Source organism: Leptinotarsa decemlineata, unplaced genomic scaffold, assembly GCF_025532065.1.
Source record: "Leptinotarsa decemlineata unplaced genomic scaffold, Ldec_3_MD MMD2_tig00000199_RagTag_RagTag, whole genome shotgun sequence".
Classification (NCBI taxonomy): Eukaryota; Metazoa; Arthropoda; class Insecta; order Coleoptera; family Chrysomelidae; genus Leptinotarsa; species Leptinotarsa decemlineata.
This window is the reverse complement of record NW_027412544.1, coordinates 6,463,948-6,480,330: the sequence shown is the minus strand read 5'-3', so window position 1 is coordinate 6,480,330 and position 16,383 is coordinate 6,463,948. Positions and strand designations below refer to the sequence as shown.

Genomic DNA, 16,383 nt, shown 5'->3' with positions numbered 1-16,383 from the left:
CACCTCGACAAACGTGTTTCAATCACCAAGTGAAAGTAGTTTTGATCTTCCTCTTTGAAGGTGATCACTTGATGATCGAAATACGTGTCGAGGTGTTAAAAATAACGATTTGGTGTTGGGAAAAAAACTCCAGTAATAATCATTACTACACCAAAGGTTCCAAACAGTGCATCATAAGATCATAAAAGGAGATAATTATTTGATAATAGAACCTAACTTAATGAAATTTATATGAATAATTTGGGTTAAATTGTGTCAGTTTGGTTAGTCTTGATTAGCTTTACAATTAATATTAATTAAAATATTCAATTAAGTTAACTATTTTATTTGAAGATTACGATCATCTTCGAGTACTCTTTATAAATATGTTATTGGGTGATTTAATGGAAGTATTTGTGCACAAAGTGTTTCACTGTTAATATTATGTTAATATTAAAACGTTGAAAATAAAGAAAAACTAGGTGCATCAATCATATATATACTGTGTCTTGATATAAATCCAAAAGATAATTCTTTTGGACATGAAACTCAAAAAAAGGGCAAACAGTATGCACAAGTTTCGATCTTTTGGTCCATCATCAGTATTGTGTTGCCAAGTGCACTAACATTTGGTTGCCAAAATAAGTTTAAATGCATGGAGTCATTAGCAGAAGCCAACCATACATTTGTGGTTTCCGTTAATAGATCTTGTGTTTACAAGAATACTATCATAATTATCACAATGACAGCTGTAGCTACCTGCGTGTCATTCGGGTACGGGAAATCATACAGATATGAATAATATCGAAGATTGGAAATTAAACATTTCAAGATTCAAAAACATTTATGTAATTCTTTATTTTCTGTCACGATCAACTTCTAGAAATATGGAACATGTTTTATTCAACTTATTCTAATATGAGTCCACTTATGAATAAAACTGAATCATCTTACAGTAAATAATCAAATATATACTGCAGCTACAATAACTGAAAAGAACTCAGATAAAATAATTATCTATTGTGAGATTAAGCACATATTTATAAAACGTCATATCAAATTTCAGATAAACATGATATATTCTTCAACCAATCGAAGTTACATTCGTCTTCTACCTATGCCACCGTAAGCGTTGCCGCCATTGCTTGAACTTCCTGCTGAATTGAGAAACAGCTCAATGTATCGATGTTGCATGTGACCTTTGTCTTTGCTCATTGCTCGAACTGCATCTTCGTGAGTTGCAAATTCTACGTCTGCTTCACCAGAAGCTCTTCCCATAGAGTCTTGGAGTAGGGATACATTTATTGGAACAACAGGTTTGAAGAACTAAATAGCAGAAAATTATAAAAATTAAATTACCAACAACACGTTTTTTTTGTTGTAAACAAGATCATATTTACTTTTTTTTCATATGCTGCATACCTCAAATTTGATTTTTCCTTTTCATTATTATAAAAATTTGTTTCGGTAATGAGTTTATTTTTGTGGGTGACTCTGGAAGCTAGAGAGTTGAAAATTCATTACAAACAAATACACTACTTTGTTATCCCCTTGGAACTATAAAAAAGTTTCGAATTTTATTGAAGGTAATTGACTGACTTGATAAAAATTCATATCAAAACTTACTAAGATTTTGATTTTCAGTATAAAAGGTTCAGAAAACTGTGACACAGTTACAAATACTCAACTTTGGTATCCCCTTGGTATTATAAAAAAAGTTTTGGATTTTATTGAAGTTAACTGGCTGATACTTGATGAAAGTCCATATTGAAAGTTACTAATAAGTTTTTTTTTTATTTTCAAAACAAAAGGTTCACAAAACCATGACATGTTTCGCTATACAATAGCTTTCTCATTCAAATTCTGCTTGGGAAAGCTTTTGTATAGCAAAACCCGTTTCGCGGTTTTGTAAACCTTCAATAGTGAAAATCAAAATATATCCTATTAGCAAGTTTTAGATTTTATTTCATCTCCACAACAATATCAATGAAATGAAAAACAAAAAATGGAAGTTGAAAACTGTTACAAAAATATAGTGAATACGATGACACTAAAAATATTATGAAGTTAGGGAATGCAGAATATTTACGTAATGTAAAATACTATCACCAACAGGTTACTCATGATTTTCTGTAGTTTATTTGATTTCATTTTTATTTATATTGTGAATGAATTGATTTGTTAGCATATTTTTCAAAAATATTTTCATAAGTAGACTCATTACCAATTGTTGATTAATGATGATTACAAGACCTTGTATGTAATATGTAATTATTTTCAGATAATATAATAAATTTAATTTGATAATACTCACATCTGCAATATCATCTTCGGAGGCTTTGAAAGGCAATCCTCTCATGTGAATGCAATGCATACCTCCTAAGGAACGATCATTTCCACCACCTCCCCAAGAATCCCAAGAGTTTCTTGATCCCATGTCATTTCCATTTCGATTACTTGACCAAGATGGACGATCATAACTATTATTGTAATCTGGAAAAAATTAAAGAATGCGATTAATAAACTAGCAATGAACTAGAAAATTACCATAATGATTATAATGTCCACTTAAAATTTGAAATAGACACTGTCACATACAAAATATTTTATTATATTCATATTTTTAAAAAACTGATCTAATAATTAATTGATAATTAATACATAGCCCGATGAGTAACATAATATAGTATCTACACCAAATATCAGTGATCATGAATTCTTGGTTTTATCTAAAGGTTAACAAAAATTATCTGATTTCTTTATAAAATGAACGTTCTCAGTTATATTTTCTTTCAATCTGATTGAGATTATTGACTGCTAATTTTTTTATTTTTTTATATTCATTGTATTAGTCAATTCCCTATGTTGTGTTTAAAGAAAAATACTTTGATTCAATCACAAGCCGTTTTTAATTTTTTTTCATTTATTTGTCAACTGGACATCAAATTAAAAAATGCTTTATTGTCGAAGAATACAAAACTCTGTTGACAAAGCTGAGCTAAAACTAGGATTCTGAAATAAAATAAGTAGATTGGGTTTTTTAGAAAGCAAATGGAATTACAGTTGAGGTACCCATTTGACGAGATTACATTGAGGTGTAAAGTATACAGTGAAAACGGAAAGAGTATAATTTTAATATAGAATTTTCAATTGAATGTACATGATAGAAACAAAAAAATATGATTATATCATATTTAAAATGCAATATGTTGAATATCATCATTTGTGCTGGAGTATACTTTTTCAAGTAAAACTTTCCTCACAAAATAGTAATTTGCTGTATCAAGTTCTCAAATCTATAAAGGAAGATTATTGAAAGCTCATTTCTGTTGTAAAAAAATGATTTCTGGATTTGTGTTGAGGAAGGGATATGAAGTGTTGTTATTGCTGGGTCGAGTACAATAGCCTGGCTTAGATATGATGTCCTTTCTGTGATTTTTATGAATAAGACAAACTGTCTCTAGGATGAAGAGACAAGCTAATGGCAAAATGCGATGGGACAGGAAAAGTGGTCTGCAGGAGTCACAAGCTTTTGCTTGGCAAACATATCTTGAAGCCCATTTCTGGAGAATAAAAACAGAATTAATTAGGTTTTAGGTGCTCCCACCCCAGAAACAAATACCATATTGTAGATGCGATTCGCAAAGCGCAAAATATGCGTTTCGAGCAGGGATATAAATAGGAGATCGTGATATAGCTCTTAAAGAATACTATCCTGAGGAAACCTTTTTACATAACTTGTTGATATGACCTGCAAATTTCAATTCAATATCTGTGGGCAGTTTGGAATTATAATAATAATAATAATCTTTATTGATCCCAAGAAACAAGAATGTTTATAACAGGGATAAAATTTAAAATAATGATTACATAAATTATTTCAATATTAAATATAAGTTACATATATAGCACATAAATACAAACACAAATATACATACAGTGTGAGCCATTTTTAATGGAAACATTAATGGAAAAATTTGAAGTTGTAAACCGATTTTAATAATTTTTTTTATGTCAAGTACTAAAAGGTCTACCTTGGGACAAAATTTGAAATGTTTATTAAAGTTTCAGGGCATACTACGATATTTTTTCTTAGTCGAAAATCGGGATTTTTTTATTAGCGATTTTTTTATTGAAAAAATCACTACGCCACTGGATTCAGAGTGCTTCTAAACAGGTGTGACCAAAATTTCATGGAAAAATGTTCATTATTAACAAAGTTATGACAACTCAAAAATTCGAAAACTCACACAGCTAACAGTTACAAAAAACACCCTAAATCAACAGATATAGCCATGAGAATATTTTTTTTATGATTTCAACAATAAAGTGCCGCCAGATGAAAAAAAAAACAAATAGCGTAAATATTTTTAATAAAAATAACGGAATTACATTCAAGTTTTCACGCAAATTAACTAAAACTAAGACCTAATATTTCAATTTAAATCTTAGTTGCCATGGAAATGATATTACTGATATTACTGTTTGACACTTGTGAAAGTGTACTATTGTCAACAATATTCACCTTACAGTTCTTCGAATTATTTTGTGTCATGGCTGCAAGATTGAGCGTAAGAGAGAAAATTGAAATTGTACGCCTTTCGGGAGATGACATTAGAAGTGCTAGAGAGGTTTGTAGAGTATTTAATGAGAGACATCCAGATCGTCTTCGTATTAGCTGCGGTACGGTAAATAAAATATTCAATGAAACTGGTGCAGTATCAAAAATGATGTTAAAAAGTAATCCTATACAAAGACGAAACAGGAATGACAGGAATGATCAATCATTTTAGATTATTTCGGAAATAATCCTAATGCCAGTATAAGGAATGCCACTTTAGATTTGAATATTCCACGAGAAACTATTCGGAGATGTCTCAAGGCGAAGAATATTACACCTTTCAAGCCAAAATTTTTACACACACTTCAAGAAGGCGACGAAGTAAGACGCCTGGAATATTGTTTATGGGCCCAAGGGGAATATTTAAACAATATAAATTTCCTAAAAAATATTTTATATACCGACGAAGCCACTTTCACTACAAATGGAGTAGTGTCATCACAGAATTGTCGCTATTGGGCAGCGGATAATCCTAACTGGGTAATAAACTGTAAAAGCCAGTATTTCCAAAAAATCAACGTCTGGTGTGGGATATTGAACGAACGAATTATTGGTCCTTTCTTTTTTGAAGAAAACATTAATGCGCAGAGGTTTCTAGAATTTTTAAACACAGAGTTTTGGGATGCTATTCACGAGCTGCCAATCAATGAATGATCAAATTCAATTGTCCAGTTAGATGGGTGTTCGGTTCATTATACGAGAGCTGTGAGGCAATGGCTTAACGAACATTTTCCAAACCAATGGATAGGCCGTGGTAGTCCGTTTATTGTAGAGTGGCCACCCAGATCTCCAGACCCCACAGTTTTGGACTTTTTTCTCTGGGGACTTCTCACACAAAAGGTTTACAACAACCGTTCAAGAGATAGAAATGAACTTTGTGCAAGAATTCGACAGGTATGTGCAGATATTAGCCCTCAAGAACTAAGGAACGTAATCGGAAACATTCGTAAGCGCTACGACACATGTATCGAAATACGTGGTGGATTAGTAGAGGCTACTAGAATATGAGTTAGAATTGATTGTTGCACTGAATCGAAACCTTTCAATAATTAGTTATTAGTTACGTTTATTGAAATTTTTAGCTTCATTGTTAGTTGAATTGTGTGAATGTAATTCCGTTATTTTCATTAAAAATGTTTACGCTATTTGTTGGTATTGTTGAGGTGAGCCTAAAATTTTACAGTAGATTCTGATCGTCAAATTTGAACAAAGGTATTACTTTAGTGATTTTCAGACAAGAAGGAAAAATACCATTAGATACAGATCTGTTAATAGATTATGTCAAAATATCTAGTACAGTATCAGGTAATAAGAATATTTTGATTTCACAAACTACACTTAAACGATTTGATCTCCACTAACTAACTAAGTTAGTGGAGATCAAATCGTTTAAGTGTAGTTTGTGAAATTACTATGGATCTTCATCAAGTAACGGCCGAATCAATCAGAAAAAAAAAAAAAAAAAAAAAAAAAAAAAAAAAAAAAAAAAAAAAAAAAAGAATATTTTGAGTGAGATTTCATCCCATACTATTAACTTCTTTATTTCAGTTCAGAAATAAATTATTTTACTTCATGAATTCATAAAAAACTGAAAGAATTTGATGTAGCTATTTGATTCATGTACTGAAATTTATTTATACCACATTTAATTTCATCTGCTAATTTATCGGTAATAGAACAATAAAAAATATTCCCACCTTCAGAATTCATTTCTGAGGGAAACAAAAGTTACTATTTCTTCTCAGTTCCTCAACAATTTCAAGTTTCACGTTGTTTGTTTCTAACACTAGATAATGTTTAGCTGGAGTAATTTCTTTCAGCTGCTTCAAATACAATTCTATACATTTTCTTGTAATTGTTAAATAATTAAGGTATTCAATGCCCGTAACATATTTTCTCATACAATGAGAACTTCTAATCTATTTCTAGATCTCCATTATCCATCTGAGGCTTTTGTTTGTACATTTTTGAAAGAATTGATCCTTGATGCAAACAATTTTTCAACAGCCTTCTCACCATATTGTGATTCGATTTGAGTTTTTTTGTATACCTTTCCGCAAATAACCTGCATATCCGGTCAATAATTTGACTACATTCATCACAGATCATAATCAAATTTTAAAAAATCTTCATTAATATAACCAAAGTGGGACATTTTGCTCACGAATTCATAAAATACACTCATACAACTACCTTCATTTGTTTCCATAGCATTCCTATTGTATTAAATGTTAAAGTACTCATAAATTAGATATCTGCAACTAACATTATTGAAGAGAATACCTCATATCAGGTCCATTTTGGGAAACAGACTGGGCATCCATATACATTACACCAGTTATCAATGCAATTCTGAAGGGATCTATCAGTTTCATTTTGAGAAAATTGATTAAATTATCATTGTTAAGTTAAAATATACCTTTGAAACTGCGGGCACCTCTTGAAGCTCCTCCAAATCTACCACCACCGAATCTATTGTCCCTATCATAAGGACTTGGGCGACTATTGAACACTGAACCCATTCGTCTACCGCCACCCCCCATTCCACCACTTTCTTGGCCTCCGGCAACACTATTCACTTCGGAAAGACTGCTGCGAAATATCTCTATGTACCTGTGAATTCAACCAGTAAATGTCAATATATTGAATTGTACATACAAAAAAAAGTGGAAAAATATTAAAAGGGAAAATTCAACTCAAAAATAATAACCATTCAACACACTTATATAATACTAGTAATTATTACCTTTACATATTATATGAATGGAACGTTTAAAGTAACATTCATTTCTGATGAAACTATTACTCTAATTACAGCTACCGGACTGAGTCATGGCTGAAGGGAGAAATCATATCTGTGAAAAGTTCGGGTCGTGAAATTGCATATGTTTATGCAATTTACTTTTAAACTCCGTCACTAACTGAATACGGTCCTGATTTTGGATGTTTTTATGGCTCGAATAATCTAAAACACATAACAGATATCTACTGCACATCTTGAGGAAGGGGCCTATCACCAGTTATGACTAAGTCCGGCAGCTGTACTAAATAACTTTTCACGGAAAAGTAGCAGCAATGAATAAAGAATAGTTTTGAAACGATCAACCTATAAGTAAATTATTTTCTTTTTTCCAGGATTAGTAGAAAATAAAAATTATTTGAATTGATTACTGAAAGAGTAGCTATTATGCTACTGGTTTATTTGAACTAATCAAATTGCACGTTGTTGACTATCAATTAAAAAATCTGCACTGTAGGAGGATAAAGAGAATTCATTGAATAATATTACAGAGACCATTGAAGTAAATCAAAAGTAGTAAAACATGTTCGATAAATTTATAATAAAATAGTGAATAGTGCTAGTACACATGAATATTTAGTTGTTTTACATAACGATTATATGCTGTTCCAACATATCCACTTCTGCTCCTCAGATGGTATACTAAGTCAAACTTCTTTCCTTAAATTAGCTTTACAATTTGATAAATCCTATAACTGTATGTTCAAATTTGATAGTGCCTTCAGATTGACCAAATAAACGATAGTACAACTTTCTAGTCTTGAATCGTGCCTAGTTTTGAGAAGAACAAATTGTAATACAAAAAATATCTATCCATCTATCTCAATTCAACATTTCTTTGAATTGCGACAAATGTTTTTTTTTCATAAAATTGAAGATAAATAGAAAAATCAAGATGAGTTAATTTCCACCTTATCAGTGACGCCACTGAAGTAACTACAACATCCAACAACAAAATATTTGTTGTTATTGCTATCGAAGTGCATCATCACACATTGAAGCAAAACACGTCATTCATTCTTGGTTTATATAAGTTTAGAATTTTGAGAGTATTTTCAAAACCTATTTGTGTCCAAAACATACCAAGTTTCTAAAAACTTATTTTTTATTGAAATGTTGACACCTTGTCTTCAAAAAAATCAAGAAAGTTAGAACATCCATAAATTGTTCTTCATAAAATGAAAGTCATTACATATGTTGCGCCCTGTATAATGAAATACAAGACAATTTTTGTTATTGATGTTTTCAACAGGGAAGATATGAATTTATCCAAGAATAGTCCTAGTCAATCTATGGACATTTACATTTATGAAATAAAGGAGATAGTTGAAACAATTTTTAATGACCACTGCCAAAAATGTATCACAAAAATATTTATTAGAGTTGGTATGGTGGCCATGATTTTCAAATAATAGTTGGGAAATTGCAACGTATATTTGGTAGTGAGAAATTACAGCCCTTTCAGAGAAGTTCCATTTTAAAGAAATGATCTACTGTATTAATAAAACCAAAAAAAATGAATTTCTAAATTGAGTTATAGGGTTATCTATACATTAATTCATTATTTTCTTTGAATCATTGCTGGTTTCATTTTGTTTATGCATTTCACGCCTGAGGTTTGGATATTTTTACAAAAATTCAAAGTTATTGGTAGTTTCAAAAAGTGCGACAAAAAAATAGAGCTCAACAATTCAAAATGTTCAATACCATATATTCAATTAAACCAAATATAAGCAAATAACAACAATAGACTATTTCATTTCAAATGGCATATACATGTCCAAATGTTTGTCCTTGAAACAATCATAAAATTTATTATCCCATTTTTCTGAACAAGGAGTTACATCCGTTATATATCTGAAATAAATTATCAGGTTTACCAACACTTTTGTCATATTTTTCTTATTTCATTTTACGACAATTTTCATTCATATTCCATGAAAATTTGACAAAAATGGGAAACTTCTCTATAAACTAAAATTTTGTAAAACAAGATTTATATTATTTTCTTGATTTTGTATTGTGAATAGATCCAACAGAAATAGTAAGAACTGGAGTATTAGTCAAAGTAACTATCGAGTTATGGATGAGTTGTAAAAAAAGTTACTTCATAGGATGAAATAATCTTTACTTCACAGTCCTAAGTTTCTATAAAAACTCTAATGCAAAAGTAAATCTTGAAGGTTATGTGAATCCGTGTTTGAATTCAAAGGCGACCTTTCCTACGGAATTTCTGATACTCTCAGAGAGGACATGATTTTTTTCATTTTCTAGTATAAGAATTTGTGATATTATTATTTGCAGATTGAAAGGAATTGTAATAAAATCGTAAAAAGGATATACCTTCCCACCAAATTCCAATAGTTCTATCCATTCTATCTATCTATCTATTCCAATATCAAATCGATTTTATTTACAATAATTCTAATTATTATTCAAAACACTTCAAAAAATAGGTATGCATACAATACAAATTTCAACAAAATAATTAAAACCTTCATTGTGTGTACTACTAAAATATTGAGAAAAATAATACAGTAAAAAAGGAGGATCACCCTATCCCTCCCGCATACCCCACCTGTGTCCGATCTTTTCTCGATGTTTCTGCAGAGCTTTCTCTGCCACTTCTCTGTTAACAAACTCTACGAACGCCTCCCCAGAACTTCGCCCCGAGTAGTCAGTCAGAAGAGTTATTCCGTTGGGTACTATCTCCAACCCTACCCAAAGACAACCCAGAACAATTAAGCCCTTGAACTCAAAACTTAAACTACATATACAGTTCACTTAGTGTTTCACATTGGATAAATTTGTTATCAATAATTGGAAAATTGTTGTTGATGTTATACACCTAAGACAGTTGAAATGGGTTTTCTTGTCTTCATATTTCACAATTTGGAAAAATAAAAATATTTTGCATAACTAAATATATATCAGATGTGGTTTTAGAGTTTCAAATAGTTTATCAGTTTGTTAATCAAGTAACAGCCCATAATTATTCATAGCACACCTCCAGTCAGAAGTTAGGAGTATCGAATGCTTCAGTCAATTGACTGTAACTAGAAAGACTTTCAACGCCAACAAAAATGTGTAATTGAAAGTGGAGAACTTAACCAACTTGATCAGAATACTTCACAATATGCCCTTCCAAATTCCAATCTGGGTGAGTATCACATCCTTCAATAAGCTCTTATGTTATTCTCGAATAAGTATATTTAGAATCAACAACTTGACTTCCAACAAATTTTCAGAGTCATTCACGAAAAGACCTTTGTCACTGTCACCTTACTATTTTCAGTCTTTCGAAAGCATTCAAAAATCAAGTGTCTTGTACCAAACTCAACAATTTCAGTTTTCATTTATTCTATGGCCGTTTTCCAAAACGTGTTGGGTGTCACTAAATAGATTTTTCTGGTCTTTGAAATAGGATATGTGCTGTGCATTCTTTGAAAACGGGTCTCAATAGCTCGCTTAATCTGACCGATATATTTGTCATAGTCCTCACAGCTTATTTCATAAATCTCTGACTATTCATTTTCCAACATCTTGCTTACAAGGTTACATTCAACTTTTTAAATATACGATTCAATCCTTTAATATATCTTGGTTTACACAGAAGGACAATAAACTTTGGATCCAAATCTTTTTTCTACCTGTAATCATTGATGTGTGTCGGTAAATGAAGACGCCAATTTGGAACTATGGACGCCCAGAACAGATATCACATTAGATGAGTATTCAGGTACGCCGATTATCAAATTCCAAAATTCCATAGTTTTACACAAACTGAAAAAGTCTCGCACCATTATTACTGAAGCCAAAAAATCTTCATTTGTTCAATTATAATAATAACTTCTCTTAGCGGAGAATTGGCGCAGTGGTAGTGAGCCTGACTCACGATCAAAATGTGGCGAGTTCGATCCCAACCTCGACATAATATTTTTCTCAAGACAATTTATCTAGTTGTCTTGGCTGACGAGAAAACAGCATACACTGCTCAGATTTGATGTCGATAAATGTAGGGGCACCGCAGAAAAGTGTCCTTGAGCTTATATTGTTCTCTTTATATATAACACATATTGTTAAATACTTAGATGAATACAAACTAATACTTTACGCAGATGATCTATCGATCATAGTAGCAAAAGACTCCTTAAAAGCCATCCAACAAAACTGTAACGATTTATTGACAAGAATTATACTTTGGTTCTCAACAAACAAATTATATGTCAATTCCGGTAAAACAAATTTTTCAATATTACAACTCTAGACAAAAGAAGATTGAAAACATAGAAATGAAAATGGGAGAAGTAAAACTAAAACAATGCGAAAACATAAAATTTTTAGGTATAATTATGAATGACACATTAGATTGGGAATTCCATATCAGAGAAACAATGTCCAAACTAAACAGCAAAATATACCAACTGAAATGCCTACGAAAAGTTCTCAACTTGTCCGTACTAAAAAATTGTTATGCTGAAATTCAGTCTCGACTCACATATGGAATCTTATTATGGGGTTCATCATCAGCAGCTCAGAAATTATTTGTACTGCAGAAAAAATGCCTTAGAACTTTATTGAATAAAAGTCAGAGAGAAACATGCAGATCATTATTTGCCAATCTGAAAATACTTCCTCTCTCTTGCTTTGTATATTCTAGAAATATCTTGTTACATTTTTAAAAATAAAAAAACGTTAGCACTCATAGTACTGATCACAGTCATTCAACTAGATTTAACCACCATCTAAAAACACCTCGAAATAATTTGAATGTAACTCTCAGGGGACCTATCTCTGGTGGTGTAAGAATTTACAATAAGCTCCTGGAATCAATTAAAAAACAGACTGCTAACTTCAAATTCAGAAAGCATCTCAAAACTTTTCTGTTGTCGAAAATGTTTTATAATATTGAAGAATTTTATTCCAGCTAATTAGATACTTTCATTCAATAATATATATTTTAATTTACTTACTCTATTTTTAAAATTGTCAGTTTCAAATGTCTACCTATATGTAATTTGTGACGTGTTTTATATTACTTTCACTGTAATCTGTAAAACCAATGAATAAATTGAATTGAATTGACGGACTGCCCTGATGCTCCCTAGGTGGCAGGGAAAATTATAAGCATTGCCAACCTAACACACAAGGCTAATGACCAAGCAGTCGATGCTGTTAATACCCAAGAAAAAAAATCCGTTGTTAATCATTTCAAAGAGGGTGACTCTAAATAGAAACTACTCAACTTTTCAAAACAGAAAATGGTTGGACACCTGATGAACCAATCAGTCTGATGAAATAAATTCAAATCAAAAGGTGTCACGTCATAGTTATGCTCTTCTAGTTACTCGACTACAGTATAACGAAGTTAAGCAAATCTTCCAGAAAACGTCAGAAGCCAATTACACCTACTGGTTCACTTTAGGTTAAGGTTGGTAGAAAACTATGAAAATATTTTGGCTTTCTATCTCACTTCCTATTCACGTGTTTTGCCACCCGGATGATTAAAGGCCCTTTTGTCACTCCTTACTTGTCGCCAATATACATCTATCTTTTGGTATTTATTCTATTCGAGTGACATTTTATGAATTCTCATTAAGTATCAACCAATTCCATCACGTATTCATTATATATAGGTATTGTTAATATCAACTCTGGAATATAATAAGAAGTGAAAACTTTATATGTTCAATTTTGATGAGATTTTTCGTATAGGTAAAAAAAATCCATCTCCAAAGCAAATTTTGATTTTCTGAATTCATCATCTAAAAAAATATGTACCTATCGAGTGTTATTTGTATTTAGCAGCATTACCAAATAATTTTGATTGTTCTTTATACTTTATAGTATTTCAAATTAAAATTTGGATTTGTAAGTTGATAGTGAATATTTTAAAACTTATATTTACATTCATTAATTCATTGTGCAATAACAACAAACAGTGCAACACCGAATATCCATATAACGGATTATTTACTTGCAACCCAGAAAACAAGTAGAAAGTAAGCAGTTCAATAATATATGTATCCAGAATGCTGGATAACCTGGATAACAAATTATTTAATTACAGCTTACAACCAAGAACATAGGTAGCAAGAAAAAAATTCAAATTTAAAATTAAATAGACTGGGTCTGACTATGTAATCATTTTGCATTTGATTATTCTTCTTAATTGGAACATACTGAATATTTCAATAATGAGATTGCCAAAGATTTTCAACTCGAATTATCCCATTACTATGTAGTAAAATGAAGCTAGTCTACGAATTATACCCACTTCTAAGCCTTTTTAGCGGAATAACGCTGCATTTACATTTGCTTGGGAATTCTTCCAACTAGAAGCAAGAAGCTCCAAATTTAAAGTATACATCCCATCTACATAAATGCAACACTGATGCTCCATCAACTTCATCAACTCGAACTTTTGTTCTATTTGTGTGTGTTGCTTTTGACTGTTGTTACTTGACTGTTATAAAAATAACATTTTTATTGTAGAATTCAACCCTAATTTCAAAATCAGCCCAAACAACAATTTTCCAAAAAAAATTCTCAAGACCAGTCAATTAAAATTTGATTTTAGCAGACCTAACAAATTATTTAACTTAGGAAAAATATTTTGTTACAAGTGAAACAGTATGTTTCACAAAGTATTTAGCTAAAACAATCTTACCAGTGAAGAATTGTGCTATCTCTTCCTTTGAACAGCCAAAAGGTAAGCCTCTCAATCTTACACAGCCATCATCATTTGATCCATATGTAGGACCTGATCGTTTTATAACCCAATCCATTTCAGCTTTGTTTACTTTAAAAACTGAAAAAAAAACAAAATTACTCTTGTAGCAAGCAAACAAGTAAAAAAGAATTAACAAATTTTACTATTACTACTTATATCCATCATTTACCCAGTAGATATGTACAAAACAATGTGAGATTTTTAAATATTCAACAGTGATTGAGGAGAATTTATATATCAGAAATGTATACTTATTTTTGTAAATGCAGGCAAATATATCAATAGACAAAAGGATTGTGACAAGTTCATCTGTTGCAATTCTAGATCGTACTAGAATAAATATGCACAAAAATATGGGACCTCTTTTTGACTTTATGAATAATATCATTAAGTTTGTGGTCAATTAGTGACCAATTTAATACAATATAAGGTATTTTGATATTGAGGTTCAAGATAAGCAAGTACAAGGTGGTCACAGAAGACATTCCTCCTTTAGTAGATAAAGAATTTATTAAAAACATCAAAACAATATTACTGAAGGTCTAGAAAGAGCTCTCAGTTAATATAGAAAATTATGGTTTGTTCATTAGTAAGGTCAAAATTTCAACTATCATTATTTTATTTGACCTCTGAAGAATGGGTTGATTAAATGTTCCTTTGTCAAAGCAGTTTTATTGTTCTGAAATACTCAACTTGGTTATTTTAAAAGTTAAACAAAGTTATACAAGGGATGATGAAACTGTTCATAGGGAACAGATACTCAACAAATTACAGATATAATAGTCTTCAATCTAAGACCAACAAAGTTACTTTCATAATTGTTTTGAAGCATTCAAGCCTACAGTAAAAAATATCTAGCTGGTTAGTTTATGAAGTCTATATGGAATCCTTGCTGAATACAAGATAATGCACTCAGTGATAGGGTTTGGGGGAACAAAAAATCTCTAGATAACTACAAGATCCAGCTTATGAAAGATGTTTTCAAAAACTATCATTGAAACCAAAAGACCTGATTGAAACATAACGAAGAGAAGTAATTCAGAAATGATTCCAAAAACCTTCAGGGTCATAAAAATGTTTTCTTCACAAGTTTCACAGGCAAATATTGGAAAATGTGATATAGTGAGGGGGGGCATGCAGCAAGCCTTGTAAATAATAAGACACACAGAGGAAGTAGAATTGAACATAAGCTCAATGAAATCAAAATAGTAGCTTTAACCAAGACTACAGCTGTCAAGGGAGATTAAACATCGGGGATTAATACTAGACACCAGGCTGACCTCCAACAGTCATCTACAAAGAATAAAAAGAAAAACATAGGTAGCACTGATGGTGGCTAGAAAAACTTATAGAATGACATTGAGGGTTGTAACCAGACATGATGTATTGGCTAGACATGGTGGTTAAAAACACAATCTATTGGCTAGTAATGGTTGTTGAAACCATGATAACATATGCATTATGTCCTGAAGAATATGACAAACATCAAACAAAGAACTTGTATGACCTAGTACAGGGAACAAGATTGTTGGAATGAGTGTTGTGGAAAATGCAACAAGCCCATGAGGCTGCAGTGTATGAAGAAATGTTCAAAATAATTTCAAACTGAAAAATTTGAGATATTGCATAGCAAAATATCACACATTTCTGTGCAACTCTACTTTTCATTCATCAATTGAAATCTTCCTTACCTTCAATATACCTATTTCCAATATGTTCCCTGTCCTTCTGAACAGCAGCTTCCAAGTCTTCCACATCTTCAAATTCCACAAAAGCTTCTCCACTTGGTCGACCTTCTCTAGACGTAGTCATGTGTACACCATTCTTCCCATTAAGAATTTTACAATCTTCGAAAAAATTTATAATATCATCAATTGTCGCAGACCACGGTAGCCCCCTCAATTTCGCAATGTAGCAGCCATCATCGCTGTCACCAGCCCCAGACATTTTTGACTGAAAAGAAAATAGATCTTATACAAGTATATAAATAGTAACGAATGTTGCTTACCCGTTTAAGATAGATTAAGATGTTTTCTTAATCTGAGTAAATTCAAATGTTTATCGCTCAAAAATGAAATTAAAAATATGGCGATTATAATAACAAGACACGAAGAAAAGCGACGCGCCGATCTCTGACAGCCAATGTTACCAACCAACATGTAAGACAAACTTACCAACGAATTCCTACGACCATTCAAATAGAGAGAGAGAGAAATCACTGGTAAAATGACTTCAATCTGTCAATTGTCA

At 31.4% G+C, this 16,383-nt stretch overlaps 1 protein-coding gene across 1 annotated transcript; it reads right to left on the bottom strand.

Moving 5' to 3' along the window:
- Positions 1-812: 812 nt before the first annotated feature.
- LOC111505200 (heterogeneous nuclear ribonucleoprotein H) lies at positions 813-16,301 on the bottom strand. Its single transcript, XM_023159974.2, has 7 exons — positions 16,142-16,301; positions 15,825-16,086; positions 14,071-14,211; positions 9,979-10,117; positions 7,020-7,213; positions 2,294-2,472; positions 813-1,305 (listed from the first exon to the last, which is right to left on the bottom strand). The coding sequence occupies exons 2-7, from the start codon at positions 16,078-16,080 to the stop codon at positions 1,078-1,080; spliced, it is 1,137 nt and encodes a 378-aa protein (XP_023015742.1). The 5' UTR covers positions 16,081-16,086; positions 16,142-16,301; the 3' UTR covers positions 813-1,077.
- Positions 16,302-16,383: the final 82 nt, after the last annotated feature.

Excerpts from the sequence above, each read along its gene's own strand:
- LOC111505200 (XM_023159974.2), bottom strand. The coding sequence starts at position 16,080 with ATGTCTGGGGCTGGTGACAGCGATGATGGCTGCTACATTGCGAAATTG. Across the intron at positions 14,212-15,824 it reads TGGAAATAGGTATATTGAAG|TTTTTAAAGTAAACAAAGCT; the intron begins GTAAGGAAGATT and ends TTTTTTTTTCAG. Across the intron at positions 7,214-9,978 it reads CGAGAAAAGATCGGACACAG|GTACATAGAGATATTTCGCA; the intron begins GTGGGGTATGCG and ends TTGAATTCACAG.